Source organism: Tiliqua scincoides, chromosome 8, assembly GCF_035046505.1.
Source record: "Tiliqua scincoides isolate rTilSci1 chromosome 8, rTilSci1.hap2, whole genome shotgun sequence".
In the NCBI taxonomy this organism is placed as follows: domain Eukaryota; kingdom Metazoa; phylum Chordata; class Lepidosauria; order Squamata; family Scincidae; genus Tiliqua; species Tiliqua scincoides.
In genome coordinates this window covers 19,605,113-19,620,183 of record NC_089828.1, presented here as the reverse complement: position 1 = coordinate 19,620,183, position 15,071 = coordinate 19,605,113, and the positions used below count along the sequence as shown (strand labels likewise).

The 15,071-nt window shown below is 44.8% G+C and overlaps 2 protein-coding genes across 3 annotated transcripts in view; both read left to right on the top strand.

Moving 5' to 3' along the window:
• The window catches only part of LOC136658385 (protein PML-like), a 77,323-nt gene that overhangs the window by 46,703 nt on the left and 15,549 nt on the right, over positions 1–15,071 (top strand). The window lies entirely within an intron of this gene.
• Positions 1,494–7,366, top strand: LOC136658568 (zona pellucida sperm-binding protein 3-like). Its single transcript, XM_066635285.1, has 7 exons — positions 1,494–1,904; positions 2,034–2,152; positions 3,195–3,298; positions 5,622–5,799; positions 6,390–6,510; positions 6,945–7,036; positions 7,132–7,366. Exons 1-7 carry the CDS (start codon positions 1,494–1,496, stop codon positions 7,364–7,366), a joined length of 1,260 nt encoding a protein of 419 aa, XP_066491382.1.

Genomic DNA, 15,071 nt, shown 5'->3' with positions numbered 1-15,071 from the left:
CTGCTAGGATTGGGACATAAGGCACTGCATCAGGCTATGTGAGTAGAATGAAAGTCCCCCTCAGGACCTAGCAAAGTGATGATCATTTCTTCCCCACATTACGGGTACCACTGCTTGGGCTGTTTGGGGCTGAGAACTTTTATGACATAGGAAACTGCTTTAGTCCGAGTCTGACAATTGGCCTGCCTAGCTCAGCATTACTCACACTGGCTGGCAGCAGCTCCCCAGGTTATGGGACAGGGATTATCCTCCCTTACCTGGGATCTGCTACATGCATAGCATGTGCTCTCCCACTAAGCAACAGCCTCAGCCCTTATGACATGACGTAAGATCCCTTATACTGCACAGGTAAATATTCATCAGGTGAGGCTTTCTCATCACTGCAGCTCCATCCTGGGAAAGATTTCCCCTGTTGAATTTCTGGCTGTTCTGTGCATAGGAGCCCTGTCAAGAAAAAGGTGGTACCCTTATCCAAAAAGCTTTCATTTTGTGTTGGAAGGGAAGAGATCATCCATGAGACTGCCTGGGACAGTTGACTCAGGCAGGGGATTTATGGGGGGCACTTGCCCCCATGCACCTGCTATCGCCTTCTCCTTCACTCTCACTACTCTTCTTCCACCTCTCTCTCTCTCAGAAGTTGATATGGTGAAGGAGAATAAAACTGAAGAAGTATGCAGGAAAGGAGACTGGTGGGCTGCACTCTCTGCCTAGGCATTTATAGGAAGCATTCACTGGCAGTCTAACATGAACCTTCCACCCAGCAGCCTGTCATTTACGGATTGCTGTGTGCTAACACTTGCTGCCTATACTGGAGAAATGCAGGCTAAAATGATGAAGGCTGCAATCCTAACCTCGCTTTCCTGGGAGTAAGTTCCATTGAACACAACAGAACTTACTTCTGAGGAGACCTGGTTAGGATTGTGCCCTATAAAGTAATCCTAAAACATCAGGCGCCTAAAACCTTCAACATTAATAACTACAAACCGTAATCCTATCAACAGGACCAGAGCCTATGTGCATCTACTCAAAAGTAAGCCCCTCTAGGGCCTACGGAACTAACTCCTGTGTAAACATGCACAGGATTTTAACCTTTCTCTCTCCACTAGCACAAGCATGTCTACTCAGAAGAAAGTCCTATTGTGTTCAATGGGGCTTACACCCAGGAAAGTGTGCATGGGATTTCACTCATTACTTTCACTCTGTCTGTGTCCTTGCAGCATGCGACAGATGTGCTACTACATCAGATGTTTGCAAAGGATTTAAAGTATAACAGAGGAAATAGGAGAGGACTCACAATCTCCACCAGAGACAGATTCTTCCTCTTTTGAACATTGCTGCCCCAGAATCCTGAGCCTAATTAAACCCAGGCTGATAGAATCAGGACAAAAAAGCCCCCATTACTTGAAACAGGTGTGTCTTGCTGGTGGTATAGAAAGTATAAAGATCTTCACTTGGCCAATAACTTTTATGGTAGGGCTCTTTAGTTAAGCAGGATGGGGTTTTCAGTGTGTTTAGGGTGTGCTTTTCTGTGCTTTGTCAGTGAGGTGGTTTCTTATGATCCCTGGGATTTCTCTGTCAGAAACCCAAATGTTTGGAGGCCTTCTGCTAGGACTGCCCCCCCTGTGAGGCAGCCTTATGGCCCTTCCTTGACTTGGTCCAATCCCTGGGCTGAGGTGGATGTCTCCCAGCCAAGGGCATTGTCTGACTTGACTCCTGTTGTTGTGCAGTGTGGAGAGGCTCAGGTAGTAGTGACTGTGAACAGGGACCTGTTTGGGACTGGGAGACTGGTCCAAGCTGCTGACCTGAGTCTGGGCTCTACTGGTTGTCAGTACACCTCTGTTGATGATGCAAAGGAGACTGTCCTCTTTGAAGCTGGACTCCATGAGTGTGGTAGTATTTTGCAGGTAAGCCTAAGAAGCAGATGAGGTGGAACATAGACTCACACATGCAAATGCTCTTCCTGGCCCTGATAAGTCATTGTACCATTGTTTGTATGTAATGTCTGTAGCTGTTTGTTCTTGTGACTTTTCCAGATGACTCCAGATTCCTTGATCTACAGCATAACTCTCCACTATAAACCCAATCCTGGAAGCAATTCTCTTATTGTTAGGACCAGCCCAGTTGAGGTCCCTATTGAGTGTCATTATCCAAGGTGAGTGATATTAAAAATAATGACCTGCTTTTGAATGGGGTTGCCCTCTCTGCAGGAGTAGGTCTACAGCTTGGGAATCATCCTGGACTCTGCTGTTCCTGGTTGTTCAAGTAGTGGTCAGGAGGGCCTTTGCCTAGTGTAGGCTGATGCACCTACTGCAGCTCAATCTGACCTGCTTAGACCTAATTATAATGATCCATGCCTTGGTGACATCTAAACTTGATTACTACTGTGCACTACATATGTTTTAGAACCTACCCACTTTTTAAAATGGGGGCCCATCTAGCTCTAAGAGACTTAAAAAATCTGCTGCAGAAATAAATTATAGTAATAACCAGGAAAAAGATGCTCAGACATTTATCTCCCCTACATTTGCCTGTTCTTGCAAACTCCAGGTGCTCAGCTGTTTGCATGGCAATTAGCTGCTAGCTAAGTTTTGAATTGCCTCTGGGCTTGAGGCAATTACTTATCTGATCTCTTCATTGGAGGCTCTTCTCAGCTGCTGCAGGACCCACAAAAAATCAGGTTGTGACCCACTAGTGGGTCCCGACCCACGCTTTGGTAACTACAGCCCAATGCCCCTCAGGACCAGTTATTTCCAGAACAGTCTTCTTCCATATGAACTGACCTATGAATTGACCTATCCCATAAATTTGGCAGGGGGCCCTGCTGTGTGTGGCACCTCTGGCAGAGGCTAGAATATTGGCCTTTTCTGTGACAGTACCTGGACTGCCTCCTCACAGTGTTAAGAATTGCCCCTTCCTTGTTAGCCTTCTGGTGAGGGCTGAAGGCTCTTCTTTTCTGCCTGTCCTTCCCTTAGTTGGGGGTTTTGCAGCTGCATTGTGTGAATGTGCTGTGACTCTTACAATTGCTGTGCTCTAAATGGTCCTATGGTTGCATTTTCTTTGTTGTACAGTGCCCTGAGCACTCTGTTTGTTCAGAGGAAAAGGCAGGATAGAAATCGATAAACTTTCTGACCATGTCTCATTTGGCAGTGCGCCTTTGGGATTTGGCTATAATAACTGAGACTACTTTCTTCCAGGAGAGACAATGTGAGCAGCAAGGCCATCAAGCCAACATGGGTTCCCTTCAGCTCTACAATCTCTGCAGAGGAGAGATTGGCCTTCTCCCTGCATCTGATGAATGGTAGGTGAGGACTTGGTGATGAGTTGCCCTCAATTGGCTCCGTGGCATGTTGCTGAAACTGTCTGCGTCAAGCATAAGAGGGCAACATAGACTTCAGAGTCATCTTGTGATGAAATAGGCTGATTTAGGCGAGCTGGCAGGAGAACATGATTTGTTTTCTTTGTACAGTATGTTGCAACTTCTACGTAAAATGCAGAATTGGACTTTGGATGTAGTCTTTGGATGTCTGGCCAAGCCTAATGATTCTTCAACTAAATGAGCCTGCTGCATATGTAGGGGTGTGTGTGAGGTAAACCACCAGGTTGGTCATTAGATATTTGATATTCTCTGTAAACCGCTTTGTGAACTTTTTGTTGAAAAGCGGTATATAAATACTGTTGTTGTCAGAATCCATCTCCTGCCAACCCCTCCATCATTTTTCTGTAACATCAAAGGGATTTAAATGTGTTCTGAGTTTAAAAGGCATGGTCAATTAAAAAGATGTGTGTTCCTGCTGCCTGTGGTGGGCTTCTTCAGAAGTCACCGTAACTCTGCTGAGCCATATCTGAACACACCTCAAAAAAGACTTATTTAAATCATGGGTTTTAGCTGGGAAAGCCTTAGTAAATAAGGGGATTTAAAAATCCCACTTGCTTTAATTCTATGTAAGGAAATGCCATAACTGTTACCCTGCACATGCCTGATCTTGTCTTATCTTGGAAGCTAAGCAGGGTCAAGCCTGGTTAGTACTTGGATGGGAGACCGCCTGGGAACACTGGGTGCTGTAGGCTTATACCATAGTCTTTTGAGACTGAAGGTTGCCAACCAAGGAAATGCCTCTTAATGGTAATAACAAAAACCTTCCCAATGTAGACTCCTATACTAATTGCCACCTGCCAACCATAGATTAAATCTTTCCTCTGGTAAGGGGTGGGAGGGACTGTAAAATCTAATACTGGTCCCCAGCTTTTTGGTCATGAATGACTTCTGCCAAGGTTCTCTTTTGATGTGATAAAACACCAAAATTGAGACAAGTTCCTCTGATTCCTAGCAATACTACCTCTCAGATCTCAGCAACAAATACCGTCTGCCCCAGTACTCTGTAGTCTTTGTTTTATACTGCCATCTATAGATATGGGATTGCATTTTTAATAGTTGTGACACTGGTGTGCCTTAATGGCTATTTTGTCCATCTCTGTGACCAATTATAAGATTTTTTCCCCCCTCAAACCTACTAATTGGTCTGTGTTACGAGCTGGTGAGAACTCTAGGAGGGGATTCTGAATAACCAGTTGGTCAACCAGTAGCCACTCCCAATCAGATCAACAGGTATTTGCAATTGGAATACCTTACTCTAGACCAGGGGTGCCCAAACCCTGGCCCTGGGGCCACTTGCGACCCCCAAGGCCTCTCAATGCGGCCCGCAGGGCGCTCCCAGTCTCCAGTGAGTCTCTGGCCCTCCAGAGATTTGTTTGAGCCCGCACTGGCTTAACGCAACTGCGCTCAGCATGAGGGCAACTGTTTTGATCTCTCACGTGAGCTGTGGGATGAGGGCTCCCTCCACTGCTTGCTGTTTCACGTCTGTGATGCAGTAGCGGCAGCAAAGGAAAGGCCAGCCTTGCTTTGTGCAAGGCCTTTTATAGGCCTTGAGCTATTGCAAGACCTTCATTCATTCATATAAGTTCATCTTTAATATACTCATTTATGTAAACTTATGTAAATTTATTCAAATTTTAGATGTAAACTAATTCTTTTTTCCCCTGGCCCCCGACAGTGTCAGAGAGACCCTCCTGCCAAAAACTTTGGACACCCCTGCTCTAGACCAGCACTTTAGTGTGCTCCTATGAGCCCTGAGGCTCCCTGAGACCCAATCAAGGTTTCCATGAGCACATAAGTGGCTAACTTCAGCTTGGTACTGTGCCACACTGAACATGTGCTGGTGCTCAGGGGATCCCGGAGACTCTTGTTTTAAAGGGTGAATAAATGTTTATATTTAGACTTGTGTAACATAATTAAGGGTATTTTATAATTTTCAAGAAGTTCACAAAGCAGCTTGCGTAGCAAGAGGAATGAGGAAAAGGGCTTTCTGTCCCAAGAGTTCAAATCTTTAAGGAATTTTTTCCACTAGAGAAAGATGCTATGCTGGGTTCAGTAGTTGCACTCTAGTGTTCTGATACAGATTGGGAGCATCTCCAACTGTAGCCAGCCTTCTGATAGTGTCTGCTTTTTATCAGAAAGACTAAATGCAGAGAATTGGCTTCCTTTACACTTGCTCAGTGAGACTAGACAGAATATACTTTACCACATTCTATTGGGGAATGACTCTTTAACACTTGCCTTCCAGCTGACTGGAGTGCGGAGAGGTCTTCCAATACGTACCGTCTAGGGGATGTGATGCACATCCAGGCTGATGTGAATACAGAGAACCATGTAGCGCTGAGGCTCTTCATTGACAACTGTGTGGCTACCCCAAGTCTAGGCAGGGATTCACCTCTTCAGTATGCTCTCATTGACCACAAAGGGTAGGGATCTTTGAAATTCAATGTGATTGGTATTGACTGAAGTGACACTGAAGCTGTGCTCCCCGTACAACAGTTCTCTCATGGTGGTAGTGACTCCTACCATATATAAATTTTTTACCAATGAAAAGTGTAAATATGATGTGGCCCTTGTACTGGGGTTTGGAGACTCATGATGTAGCACATGGCTTGTATAACTTTTTCTGGGCAGAGACTAAAGTGTGCTCTGGTATGCACTGCTTTCTTTGCCAAGGTCAGGAGGACCTTCTGGGATTCTTGCTTTAAAATGGGTGTCTGTCCCAATTCTATAAGAATTGGGACAAAAATGCAATAGCTTTGAATGTACACCATTTATGCAAGCATCGGAGTGCCACACTGCAAGTCCTACCCTTGGGACTCCATAGCATGGCAAGTTATGTCAAACTTCACTGACTTCTTACTCTGACACTTTAAGAGCAGAGCATGGAAGAGGTTATAATTGACAGTGGTGGAAATGCAGCTTTTGAGATGGTTACCTTCACCTTCTCGCTCAAGGAGACTGTTCCTTATTACTTTGACTTGAATCGTACTCGACTGAAGCTCTTTATATTTAGCTGTCTAGTTGATGGGCAATCGGACAACTCCAACTCAGCCTTCCTCTCCCCAAGACCCAAGCAGAACATGTTGCAGTTCACAGTGGATGCCTTCAGGTTTGCAGAAGATCCCCAAGACTTGGTGAGATATTAGTTGTCTAAAGTTTGTCTCTCTGTGTGAGACAATGTCTACAGTTGCCTTAACTATTTCAGGACCCAGATGCTACTTGAACTTGCCTACAAATAGCACTGTAGCTCAATCACATTTTATGTTGGTATGACCATTGCCCAAGAGAAAGATATTGAAGCCTTAAGTGGGCCACAAATGCATCTTCCATCAGCAGTTCCATTCTGATCCAGTGATTTTACAATCCCTAGTTGTGTCTTGGGCAACTGCAGTATGTTCCCATGACAGAATGAGGGGTGACAATGTTATTGGATTAATCTGTAGATATGAAATTGCTCTTTTAATAACCAAAACATTGGTGTGCCTTAATGGCTCCCAGCACAATATAAACATGATTTCTGAAATCATCTAAACTTTATTGACTGAGCCCAACCCTTGTTGCCCTACAGATCTACATCACCTGCCATCTTAGAGTCACAGCAGCCAACCAAGCCCCAGATTCTTTGAACAAAGCTTGTTCCTTCAATAAAGCAAGAAATGTGTAAGTACTTCATGTGACTCTTCTTCCAGCACTCTGCTAAAAAGAGGTTCTTGCATCCTTTCATGAATGGTCTTGCTTCTCCATTTTCTATTTAGATGGTCTCCAGTTGAAGGCACTAGAGACATCTGCAGCTGTTGTGAGACTAGAAATTGTGAGTCTGTAGGAAGCTATTCTCAAAGAGTGAACCCCTCATGGAGAAGACCAGGCAGGCTCTTCCAGAGAGATGTGCCCTCTTTCTATGGTGAGCTTTGTGTGATTCTAAAAGATCAAATAGTATACAGTTGTGAAGAGTTCTTAAACATCTCTGGCAATGTGAGCAGTCGCTCCTAGCAATGTACTAACTCTTGCCATTTCTAATGCAGTTGACTCAAAGGTTGAAGCAGAGGCTGATGTAGTGATGGGACCTCTCTTCATCCCTGATGTCAGCAAGGTTTCCAGGAGTGCTCTTGAAGGTCAGATATGAAAATATATATACATGCAACTGGCTGCCCTTGCTTGAATTGCCCCAGGTGGTCCGAACTTCATGTAAGGACATGACTCTTGACATGGGGGGGGGGGTAGATAAACTAGACCTGGGTAAATCTTCCAGACTTGAGGAAAAACTTGCTATGAACTCGGAATGGCTACCATCAGTAACTTTAATACTAGTAGAAAAACTAAGCAGGTGATTTGGGCATCCATTTGGGGTAAAGGAAATGACTTAATTTTGACTTGGCTGTTCATTCTTTTGGTACAATTGATATGAAAGTGATCTTGAACACATCCCAAAAGAAGTCCTAACAGTTGCCATATGGCCATGCAATCATCTATGAAGCAACTGGTCTTTAAGGCATTGACGATGGGTAGAAGGAACTGATTGAATTTCTGTGTTCCAGATGTGATGAAAAAAACCAATATGGAAGTGCTGCTGCTGGTGACTGGAACAGCTGCTGCCATTTCTCTTGTTTCAGTAATTCTGGGTTACCTTTTGGCCTGTAGAAAAAGGAACAGCTCTGCTGTCTGATCCGGTTGACATATGAAAAATAAAATCCTTGACTGTTTACTCTATCTTGATTCTTTTAATGGTTGGACACCCACATCACAGCACAGCACATCAGATGTAAAATTTCTGGAAATTTTGAAGCTCGGAAAAATCCCGGTTTTTTTTGGAATTGCAAAAAGTGATACATTACTTCTTTTTCTTTTCAGACCGAAAGTCATTCGGTTACTTGGACAATTTGACTCGGCATAAAATTATCACAACTAGCATATTAAAAAAATAGTGTATCCAAACAATTATTACAAACAGAATTTACTTTTTAAATATTTGTAATTGTAACAAATGGAGCAACAATCTCCTGAACTGTTTATTAGTTTATGTGGAACAGGCAAGAAAACCTCCACAAAACAATTTTTAAAAATCCAGAAGTATTGCCACCATGTTTCAGGAGGAATATGTTTGGCAGAATCCCAGATGTTCTAAATTCTGCAACATTTGAAAGTACCTTCCCAACCTCAAGTCCTAAATGTGATGCTTGTTTTGTAATCCAGTCAAATGCAGTAACAGTGCTGTCTTCACTTACATTTCTACCTTTGAATCTTGGATCCAGCAGATTTGCAGGAGCATGAATTGGCAACAAAATTCTTCCCTTTTTTAAATAAAATCTTTCTTCTGCAGTTATAAGTGGAGATAACTGTAATTTTCAAAAACAGTTATGTTTTTATTTTGGTCATTAAATAATGAATTTCTGACACCTGATTCAGATGCAGTGATTGCTGCAGCAGTTGGCTTTAGAAACTTCAGGGAATTTTGCAGCTGAACCCAGAAGACATCCTGATCAAGGCTTGCTCAAAGAATGTCTGCTGGGCAAATGGTACGATGGTCTTAGTAATTTCAAAGCTTCCTGCCAATACGTATTTTCAGTTATTGAAAATGGTGTTCCAGAAGAATATATTGCTCTTGTAAGAGCTTGATCAATTTTTTCCTGATCTTCAGGTGTCATCTTGTCTACAAATGAAGTTATTGAATAATTTTTTGATGCAGCAGTCTTCAGTATCTGTTTACTTGATGATGATGCTGATGGGACAACACTTTGTGTTGCTGCTGATGTTACAGATGGAGTAGAAAGAGGACTTCTTGAATGAGAACGTTGAAAAAAACTATGTGCATTTTCAACATTGTGGTCCTCTTCACTTAGATTCATGAAGGATATTTTAATATCTACAGGACACTTGTTACATGTGTTTTGTCATCCTGGTAGCATTTGGCAATGCATGTTTCATCTGACAATATTTGCAAATCATTTTTCTTCTCCGAAGAACTTATAGTGTGAAAATGCCTGCATATACTAGATGTTGGTCTCACCATTTTCCTGAGGGGAGTAGGAAAGAAAAACAATTTAATGGCTAGTTTGCAAGAAGACACTAATCTATGGGTGTGGGTGGGGGAAGTAAAGAACCAGATTAGTAGTAATTGATTATTTACACAAAGGTTATAAAGAAACTAATGTAGCTAATTGTTTTCTGGAATTAGATGTAAACTCTTACCTTTTTAAAATTAAGTATATACTTTTTTTGTTGCTCTGTATTTTCTTCCAATGCTTTGAGGCCTTGTGAAGAGGACAGAACAGAACCAAACATACCCACCCACATGCAAAAACAAACCTTTTTCTTTCCTTGTGACAATAGCAGCACTTCCTAAAGGAAGAAATGCATCTTGTTCTTGCATTGGAGAGTTCAGTTTGTAACCTAGGATTTGCTTGTCCTCAGTGCACAGAAATTAGAATAATCTAATACCATACATATTTTTTGGAAATGATTTGGAAAATATTTGAACAGCTTGTCTTAAAATATTTTATTCATCATGTTAAAATAAAACATTCCATACACTTTTTCCATTTTTGGAAAAAATAGCATCAGGAAGCTAGACTAGATGGGCCTATGGCCTGATCCTGTGGGGTTATGTTCACATCACATGCAGAGATCATACGTACCTACTTTTGTGGTTCTTTTCTGGGATGAGAATTGAGTCATGAAGCTAGAGTATCAGTAGGTGTCTTTCAGCATGCTGTAGCTGAGTCTGTGAATCAGCCATCTGCAGACATGTCAGAGACTGAAATATGTCTAAATTGCTGCAGAGTGAACTGGGTATACCTGACACATAACCTACTCACTGCTACCTGAGTTACAGTTAATGTTATGTAAGGTAAGTTGTATCCTTGGGCATTGAGTCATGTTGCAGAAAGTAGAAGTGAAGAGTTGGGTGGAGACTTGTAGACTGACTGCCTGCTTGCTTGATGCAGGAGAGTAACATAAATGGGCCCTACGGGTATGATGGAGGGAAGTCAAGCTCATTCATGGAAGTGTCAGATTTTTCAGACACAGAAACTAGAACCATATAAGGAGGCTTTGGTAAGATTGTCACAGCTTGGTAAGCAGCCACTTTGGCTTCTTCACAGGGGCTGTGAGCCTGGTGAAGCAACTTGCTCAAATGTGACACGAGGTCATAAACCTGCCTCTTCCACTGCAAGGTAGACTGCCCTGTTTTGGGAGGGTTTTGTTTTTTAGTGGCATATCTCTGTTATGAAGAAGCTTTTATGAACAAGGGGTTATACGATGTAAAGGGCGCACAGCGCATTAAGGGAGCAGGCGAAGCCCCAGCACACCATCTTCCCAGGCAGGAGCGGCCAAGCCCCCTTTCCCTCCCCTGCAGCACAAAACAATCTCCTGCTCCCCCCAAGGAGAAAGCAGCAGCAGCCTGTCCTGCACCAAACAATCTCCCCATATGCCCAAGGGGAAAGCAGCAGCGGCCCATCCTGCCCCTTTAAATCCCAGCCTGCAGGAGCCAAAACAGATGGCTGAAAGAGCCGCATGCTGCTCTAAAAACACAGGTTGCTGATCCCAGGGCTATGGCCTGATCCAGTGGGGCTGTTCTTGTGTTCTTATGGAGGGGAGGATGTTCTAGCTCACCTTTCTCTTCTTCTCCACACTTCCTCTTCCACTCTGTCCCCTTCTTCCTTTTCCAAGCAGTGGGGGGGGGGGGGTTAGTGAAAGAAGCAGAGGCTGGCACATCACCAAGTGAGGGGGGGCAGCATCAGGTGACAGGAGATCTTGGGCCAGCCCTGCCCAGAAGGTAGGATACGGTAGGAAGTTTGATATGAGAAATAAAAACAATTTCCTGCAAAAGTCAGCCACATTTGGAAAGTTCTGGTGCAAAATGTTTACGCTGCAGGGGAAACAATGTGACAATGTGATGCTCTATACATCTAACCCCTCCCCCCTCCTGGTACAATAGTATCTACCACTGAGTATGTTATACAAATAATTTGGAGTAGGAGATTCTACATTGTTCTGCAGATCAATTCAAGCAATGAGACAGTTTTTTCCCCTAGCTAGATTAATGGGGGTGGTATTTGGAGGGTATTTGGACCTACAGCTCCCTGGAAGACAGGGAGGATTGCAGACATCAGTGCCAGCAAAACAACCATTGTTGATTCTTCTTTTGCTCTGAAGATCTAATCTTTCTCAACAAGGCCTGCCACTCAAAACTGGTATCTGGTGTTTGAAATGCTAATTAGACCAAACAAAGGTCACTTTGATTTCTTTCTTGATGAGCCAAATTACAATTTAAAACAGCTCTGTAATGTTAATTGATGAAAAAGTAGGCTTACTAATTCACCTGATTACTTTGACTGCCTTTATTACTGATGAAACCCCTGGGGGCTGGAGGATAAGAATAGGCCCTCAGTTTAGCTGTACTTGTGGACTAAACAGCCACCTGGTAGATGGGACTTGTTAGCCTGGGAAGGCAGCTCATCTGAGAGAAGGAAAACTCTGATCCCAAACCTCCACTGCCTTGTGGCTACATCCAGTTATGGAAAAGGCTTTAGGAGTCAACCTCAAGGCAAAATCTGGAGCCAGAGTCCCTGAGGCAGTTCATGGCTGAACACAGTCATGTTCTGGCAACTCCTGCGACGCTGCTAGAACCAACCGTATTGGCTTCTGCCTTTCCATTGGACCATTTCAGTGATGTGGAGAGGGGGGATTTGCTGCATGGGTAACAGTCTATCTTCCATATCTATTTTACCCAGGCTTTGCATACTGGAGAGGACACTGTTCCAGAACCACCATTAAGAGCGCAATACCATAGTCTTTTGAGACTGAAGGTTGCCAACCTATTATTTGGAGGGTACCAAACCCCAAAAGCAGTTTTGTCAAGCCAGTTTTGTCAAAAGCAGTTATATGGAGCCAGGTATATCGGGGAGAGGGAAGGCAGCATCTTGGGGAAAGGGCAGTGTGTGTCTGAGACCAGAGGGCCAAATCCAGAGACCCAAAAGAATCTTAGAGAAGCAGAATTTCTGGAGAGGTTTGGCCTACAAAAGGCATCAGACCAGCAGTTTGTATGCTGAAATGTGATCTGGCAAAGGAAATGACACTAACATTAAACATGAAAAAAGGGTTCTGAAATGGTACCTTGGCATGTCTGGCAGGAGGCCTGGAAGTCAGAAGATCAAGGAATGCAAGGATCCAGGTGGCTGGGGTCAAGGAGCATGAGTGTGTGTGTCAGGGCCTGCGGGGGGGGGGGGCCTGGGAAAGCAGGGAGGGCCTGGGAAAGAGTGCCCCTGAGCACATGCAGAGAGTGCCTTTTCTTTCTGGCTGATTTTGCATCTCTCTTGGATTAGGGAACGAAGTTTCCACATCAGACAGGACAAGTTCAGCCATTCTTTTGGCCAAGCAAGTGCTGGGAAGGGATGCTGTGCTGAAAGGGGGAGTGTCCCTTCTCTTGCAGGCTCCATTTGGTGGGGGGGGGGAGGGAGCAGAGGGTGCACTGAGAAGGTGCCTGAGACACTGTGGTTTTGGAAAGTGTGCATGTGGGGCAGGGCAGGGAGAGAGGACTTGTGGAATCAGACTGGAAAAGGGGACCAAAACTGTCTCTTGGGGGGGGGGCACTTCAGAACAGAGTGACAGCATGGGAGTTTCTAAGAGTCTAGGGGCCAGGGTCCTTTGCTAGGGAAGTTGCACTGCTGGGGGGGGGGGGCTGATGTTAAAACTCTGCAGGGATGGGAAAGGACATCTGAGGTGCCTGGGTGGGAGAAATAACCACAAGCTAGACAGGGAAGGGGACAAGTTCTGTTCTATTGGGGTGTCGAGGAGACTGTGTTGGGGGAACGACTGAAGCTGTCAGGAGGTGGGGAACTGTGGGTGTTGCCTGCTGGGCACCTGGGGAGGAAGGGGCAAGTCCTGCTGCGTTGGGGTTTCAAGGAGTTGCGTTTGTGGAGAGAGCATACAAGAGAGAGGACCCTAAATAGCAAGGTATTTAGAGGGCTGGAGAGGGGCACGAGGAGCGCAGGTGCCAGGTTTGGGGGCAGAGGGTCTGGTCTTGCTACTTGGGCTGTCTTGTAGGGTGCCTTGGGGGGGGTTAGGGTTAGAAGTTGCTGTTTCTTTGGGTGAACTGTGCACCATGCAGGGAAGCCATACACTGGAGTTGCAATGTGTGTGTGGGGGGGGGGAGGGAGTGCATCGCTCACAGAAGTGGGTGCTACATCCACCCATTGGGGGGCAAGTGATGACAGTGGCCCTTTGGACAGTGTGCTGGGCATCCCCTCTGCGCCCCAGCTGATCTACAGGGCCCGATCAGTGTGCAAGCAGCACATGGTGGGGAGGGGGGCTTAGGAATGAGGGGGGTCTGGAGAGACTGGGGGGGGTTCAGAATGAGGGGGGCTGAGGAATTACGCAGAGCTGGAGGGATGGAGGTGGGGCAGGGCACAGGAACCACGCAGGGAGTTGGGCGGTGCTGATGCAATAATAATAATATGATGATGATGATGAAGGGGTGCAGAGGCTTTGACTAAAGGGCTGTGGAGGAGATCAGGGGTCAGTGGCCCAGATTTGCTGGAGGGGCAAAGGGAGGGGGGGTCCAGCCAGACAAAGCTGGGGACGTCCAGATGGACGAGCCGGTGGCTGGGACGGGGTAGGCGCGGGCGGGGGGCCCTCCTCCTGGATATATATTTAATATATATAGACTTTAATATATTAGACTTGATGCTACCATGGTATGTGACTGCATTTGGGGAAATGTTACAGCTCTGTACTTATAAGAAGCTACTATGTATATTCTTTTAACAATGAAAGTAAATGGCACTTACTCCTGCGTAACTGTAGGTAGGATTGCAGCCTAGAATGGTTAAAAATTTTCCTGCTTGATGATGTCACTTCTGATCATGACATCATTTTGGTGGGTCCCGATGGATTCTCATTCTAAAAGTGGGTCCCGATGGATTCTCATTCTAAAAGTGGGTCCTGGTGCTAAATGTGTAAGAACCACTGCTCTAGGTGGATTTCCTACTACAGGCAGGGGTCTGATCTAGATGGCCTTGTTGGGTCCCTTCCAAATCTATGATTCGATACTGAGTTAGGTGGATCAGTGGTCTGACTCTGTATGAAGCAACTCATGTGCTGGTGCATCATAGTTCGTAACTGTTATCTTTTGTGTTCTTGTGATAGATAGATAGATACTTTATTTATGATCATCAGACCAGCTAATCACAAACAACAAAACAAAACACACAAAATTAAAATTAAAAGTGTTCTTGTGAATAGCTTTAGGCTATGCAGTAGGGGCAGAGGAGAACTGTTGGGATTTTTGCAATTAATTTCTAATGCTAATGCATCTTAGATGTCATCTCCATCTGTCTGTTCTGCAGCATGCTGCTGATCACAGACCCTCTACCAAGACATTTTGGTGCCTAGGATAGAAAATCCAAATGCTATACCCCTACCATGGTGGCAAAAATACAATTTAAACGTTAGATAGCCTGATGCTGTCAAAAATCAGCTTCCTTATGCAAGCCATCTTACCCAGCCTAATGACAGGGGAGGTCTCCCCTGAGAGGAGAGGAGGAAACACAGATTCAGCAAGGGATTAGGCTTTCATTTCACAGAAATCGAAACGGAAAAATTCAGAGCGTGCTAGGACAGGCTGGAGGGTGGAGGAAGAATTGAGACATCGCAGATCCAAGCAGTCAGAGAAGCAGATCCACCGTCAGAGAAGCAGGTA

Excerpts from the sequence above, each read along its gene's own strand:
- LOC136658568 (XM_066635285.1), top strand. The coding sequence starts at position 1,494 with ATGGGGTTTTCAGTGTGTTTAGGGTGTGCTTTTCTGTGCTTTGTCAGT. Across the intron at positions 5,800-6,389 it reads GCTCTCATTGACCACAAAGG|CTGTCTAGTTGATGGGCAAT; the intron begins GTAGGGATCTTT and ends CTTTATATTTAG. Across the intron at positions 7,037-7,131 it reads TTCAATAAAGCAAGAAATGT|ATGGTCTCCAGTTGAAGGCA; the intron begins GTAAGTACTTCA and ends TTTTCTATTTAG.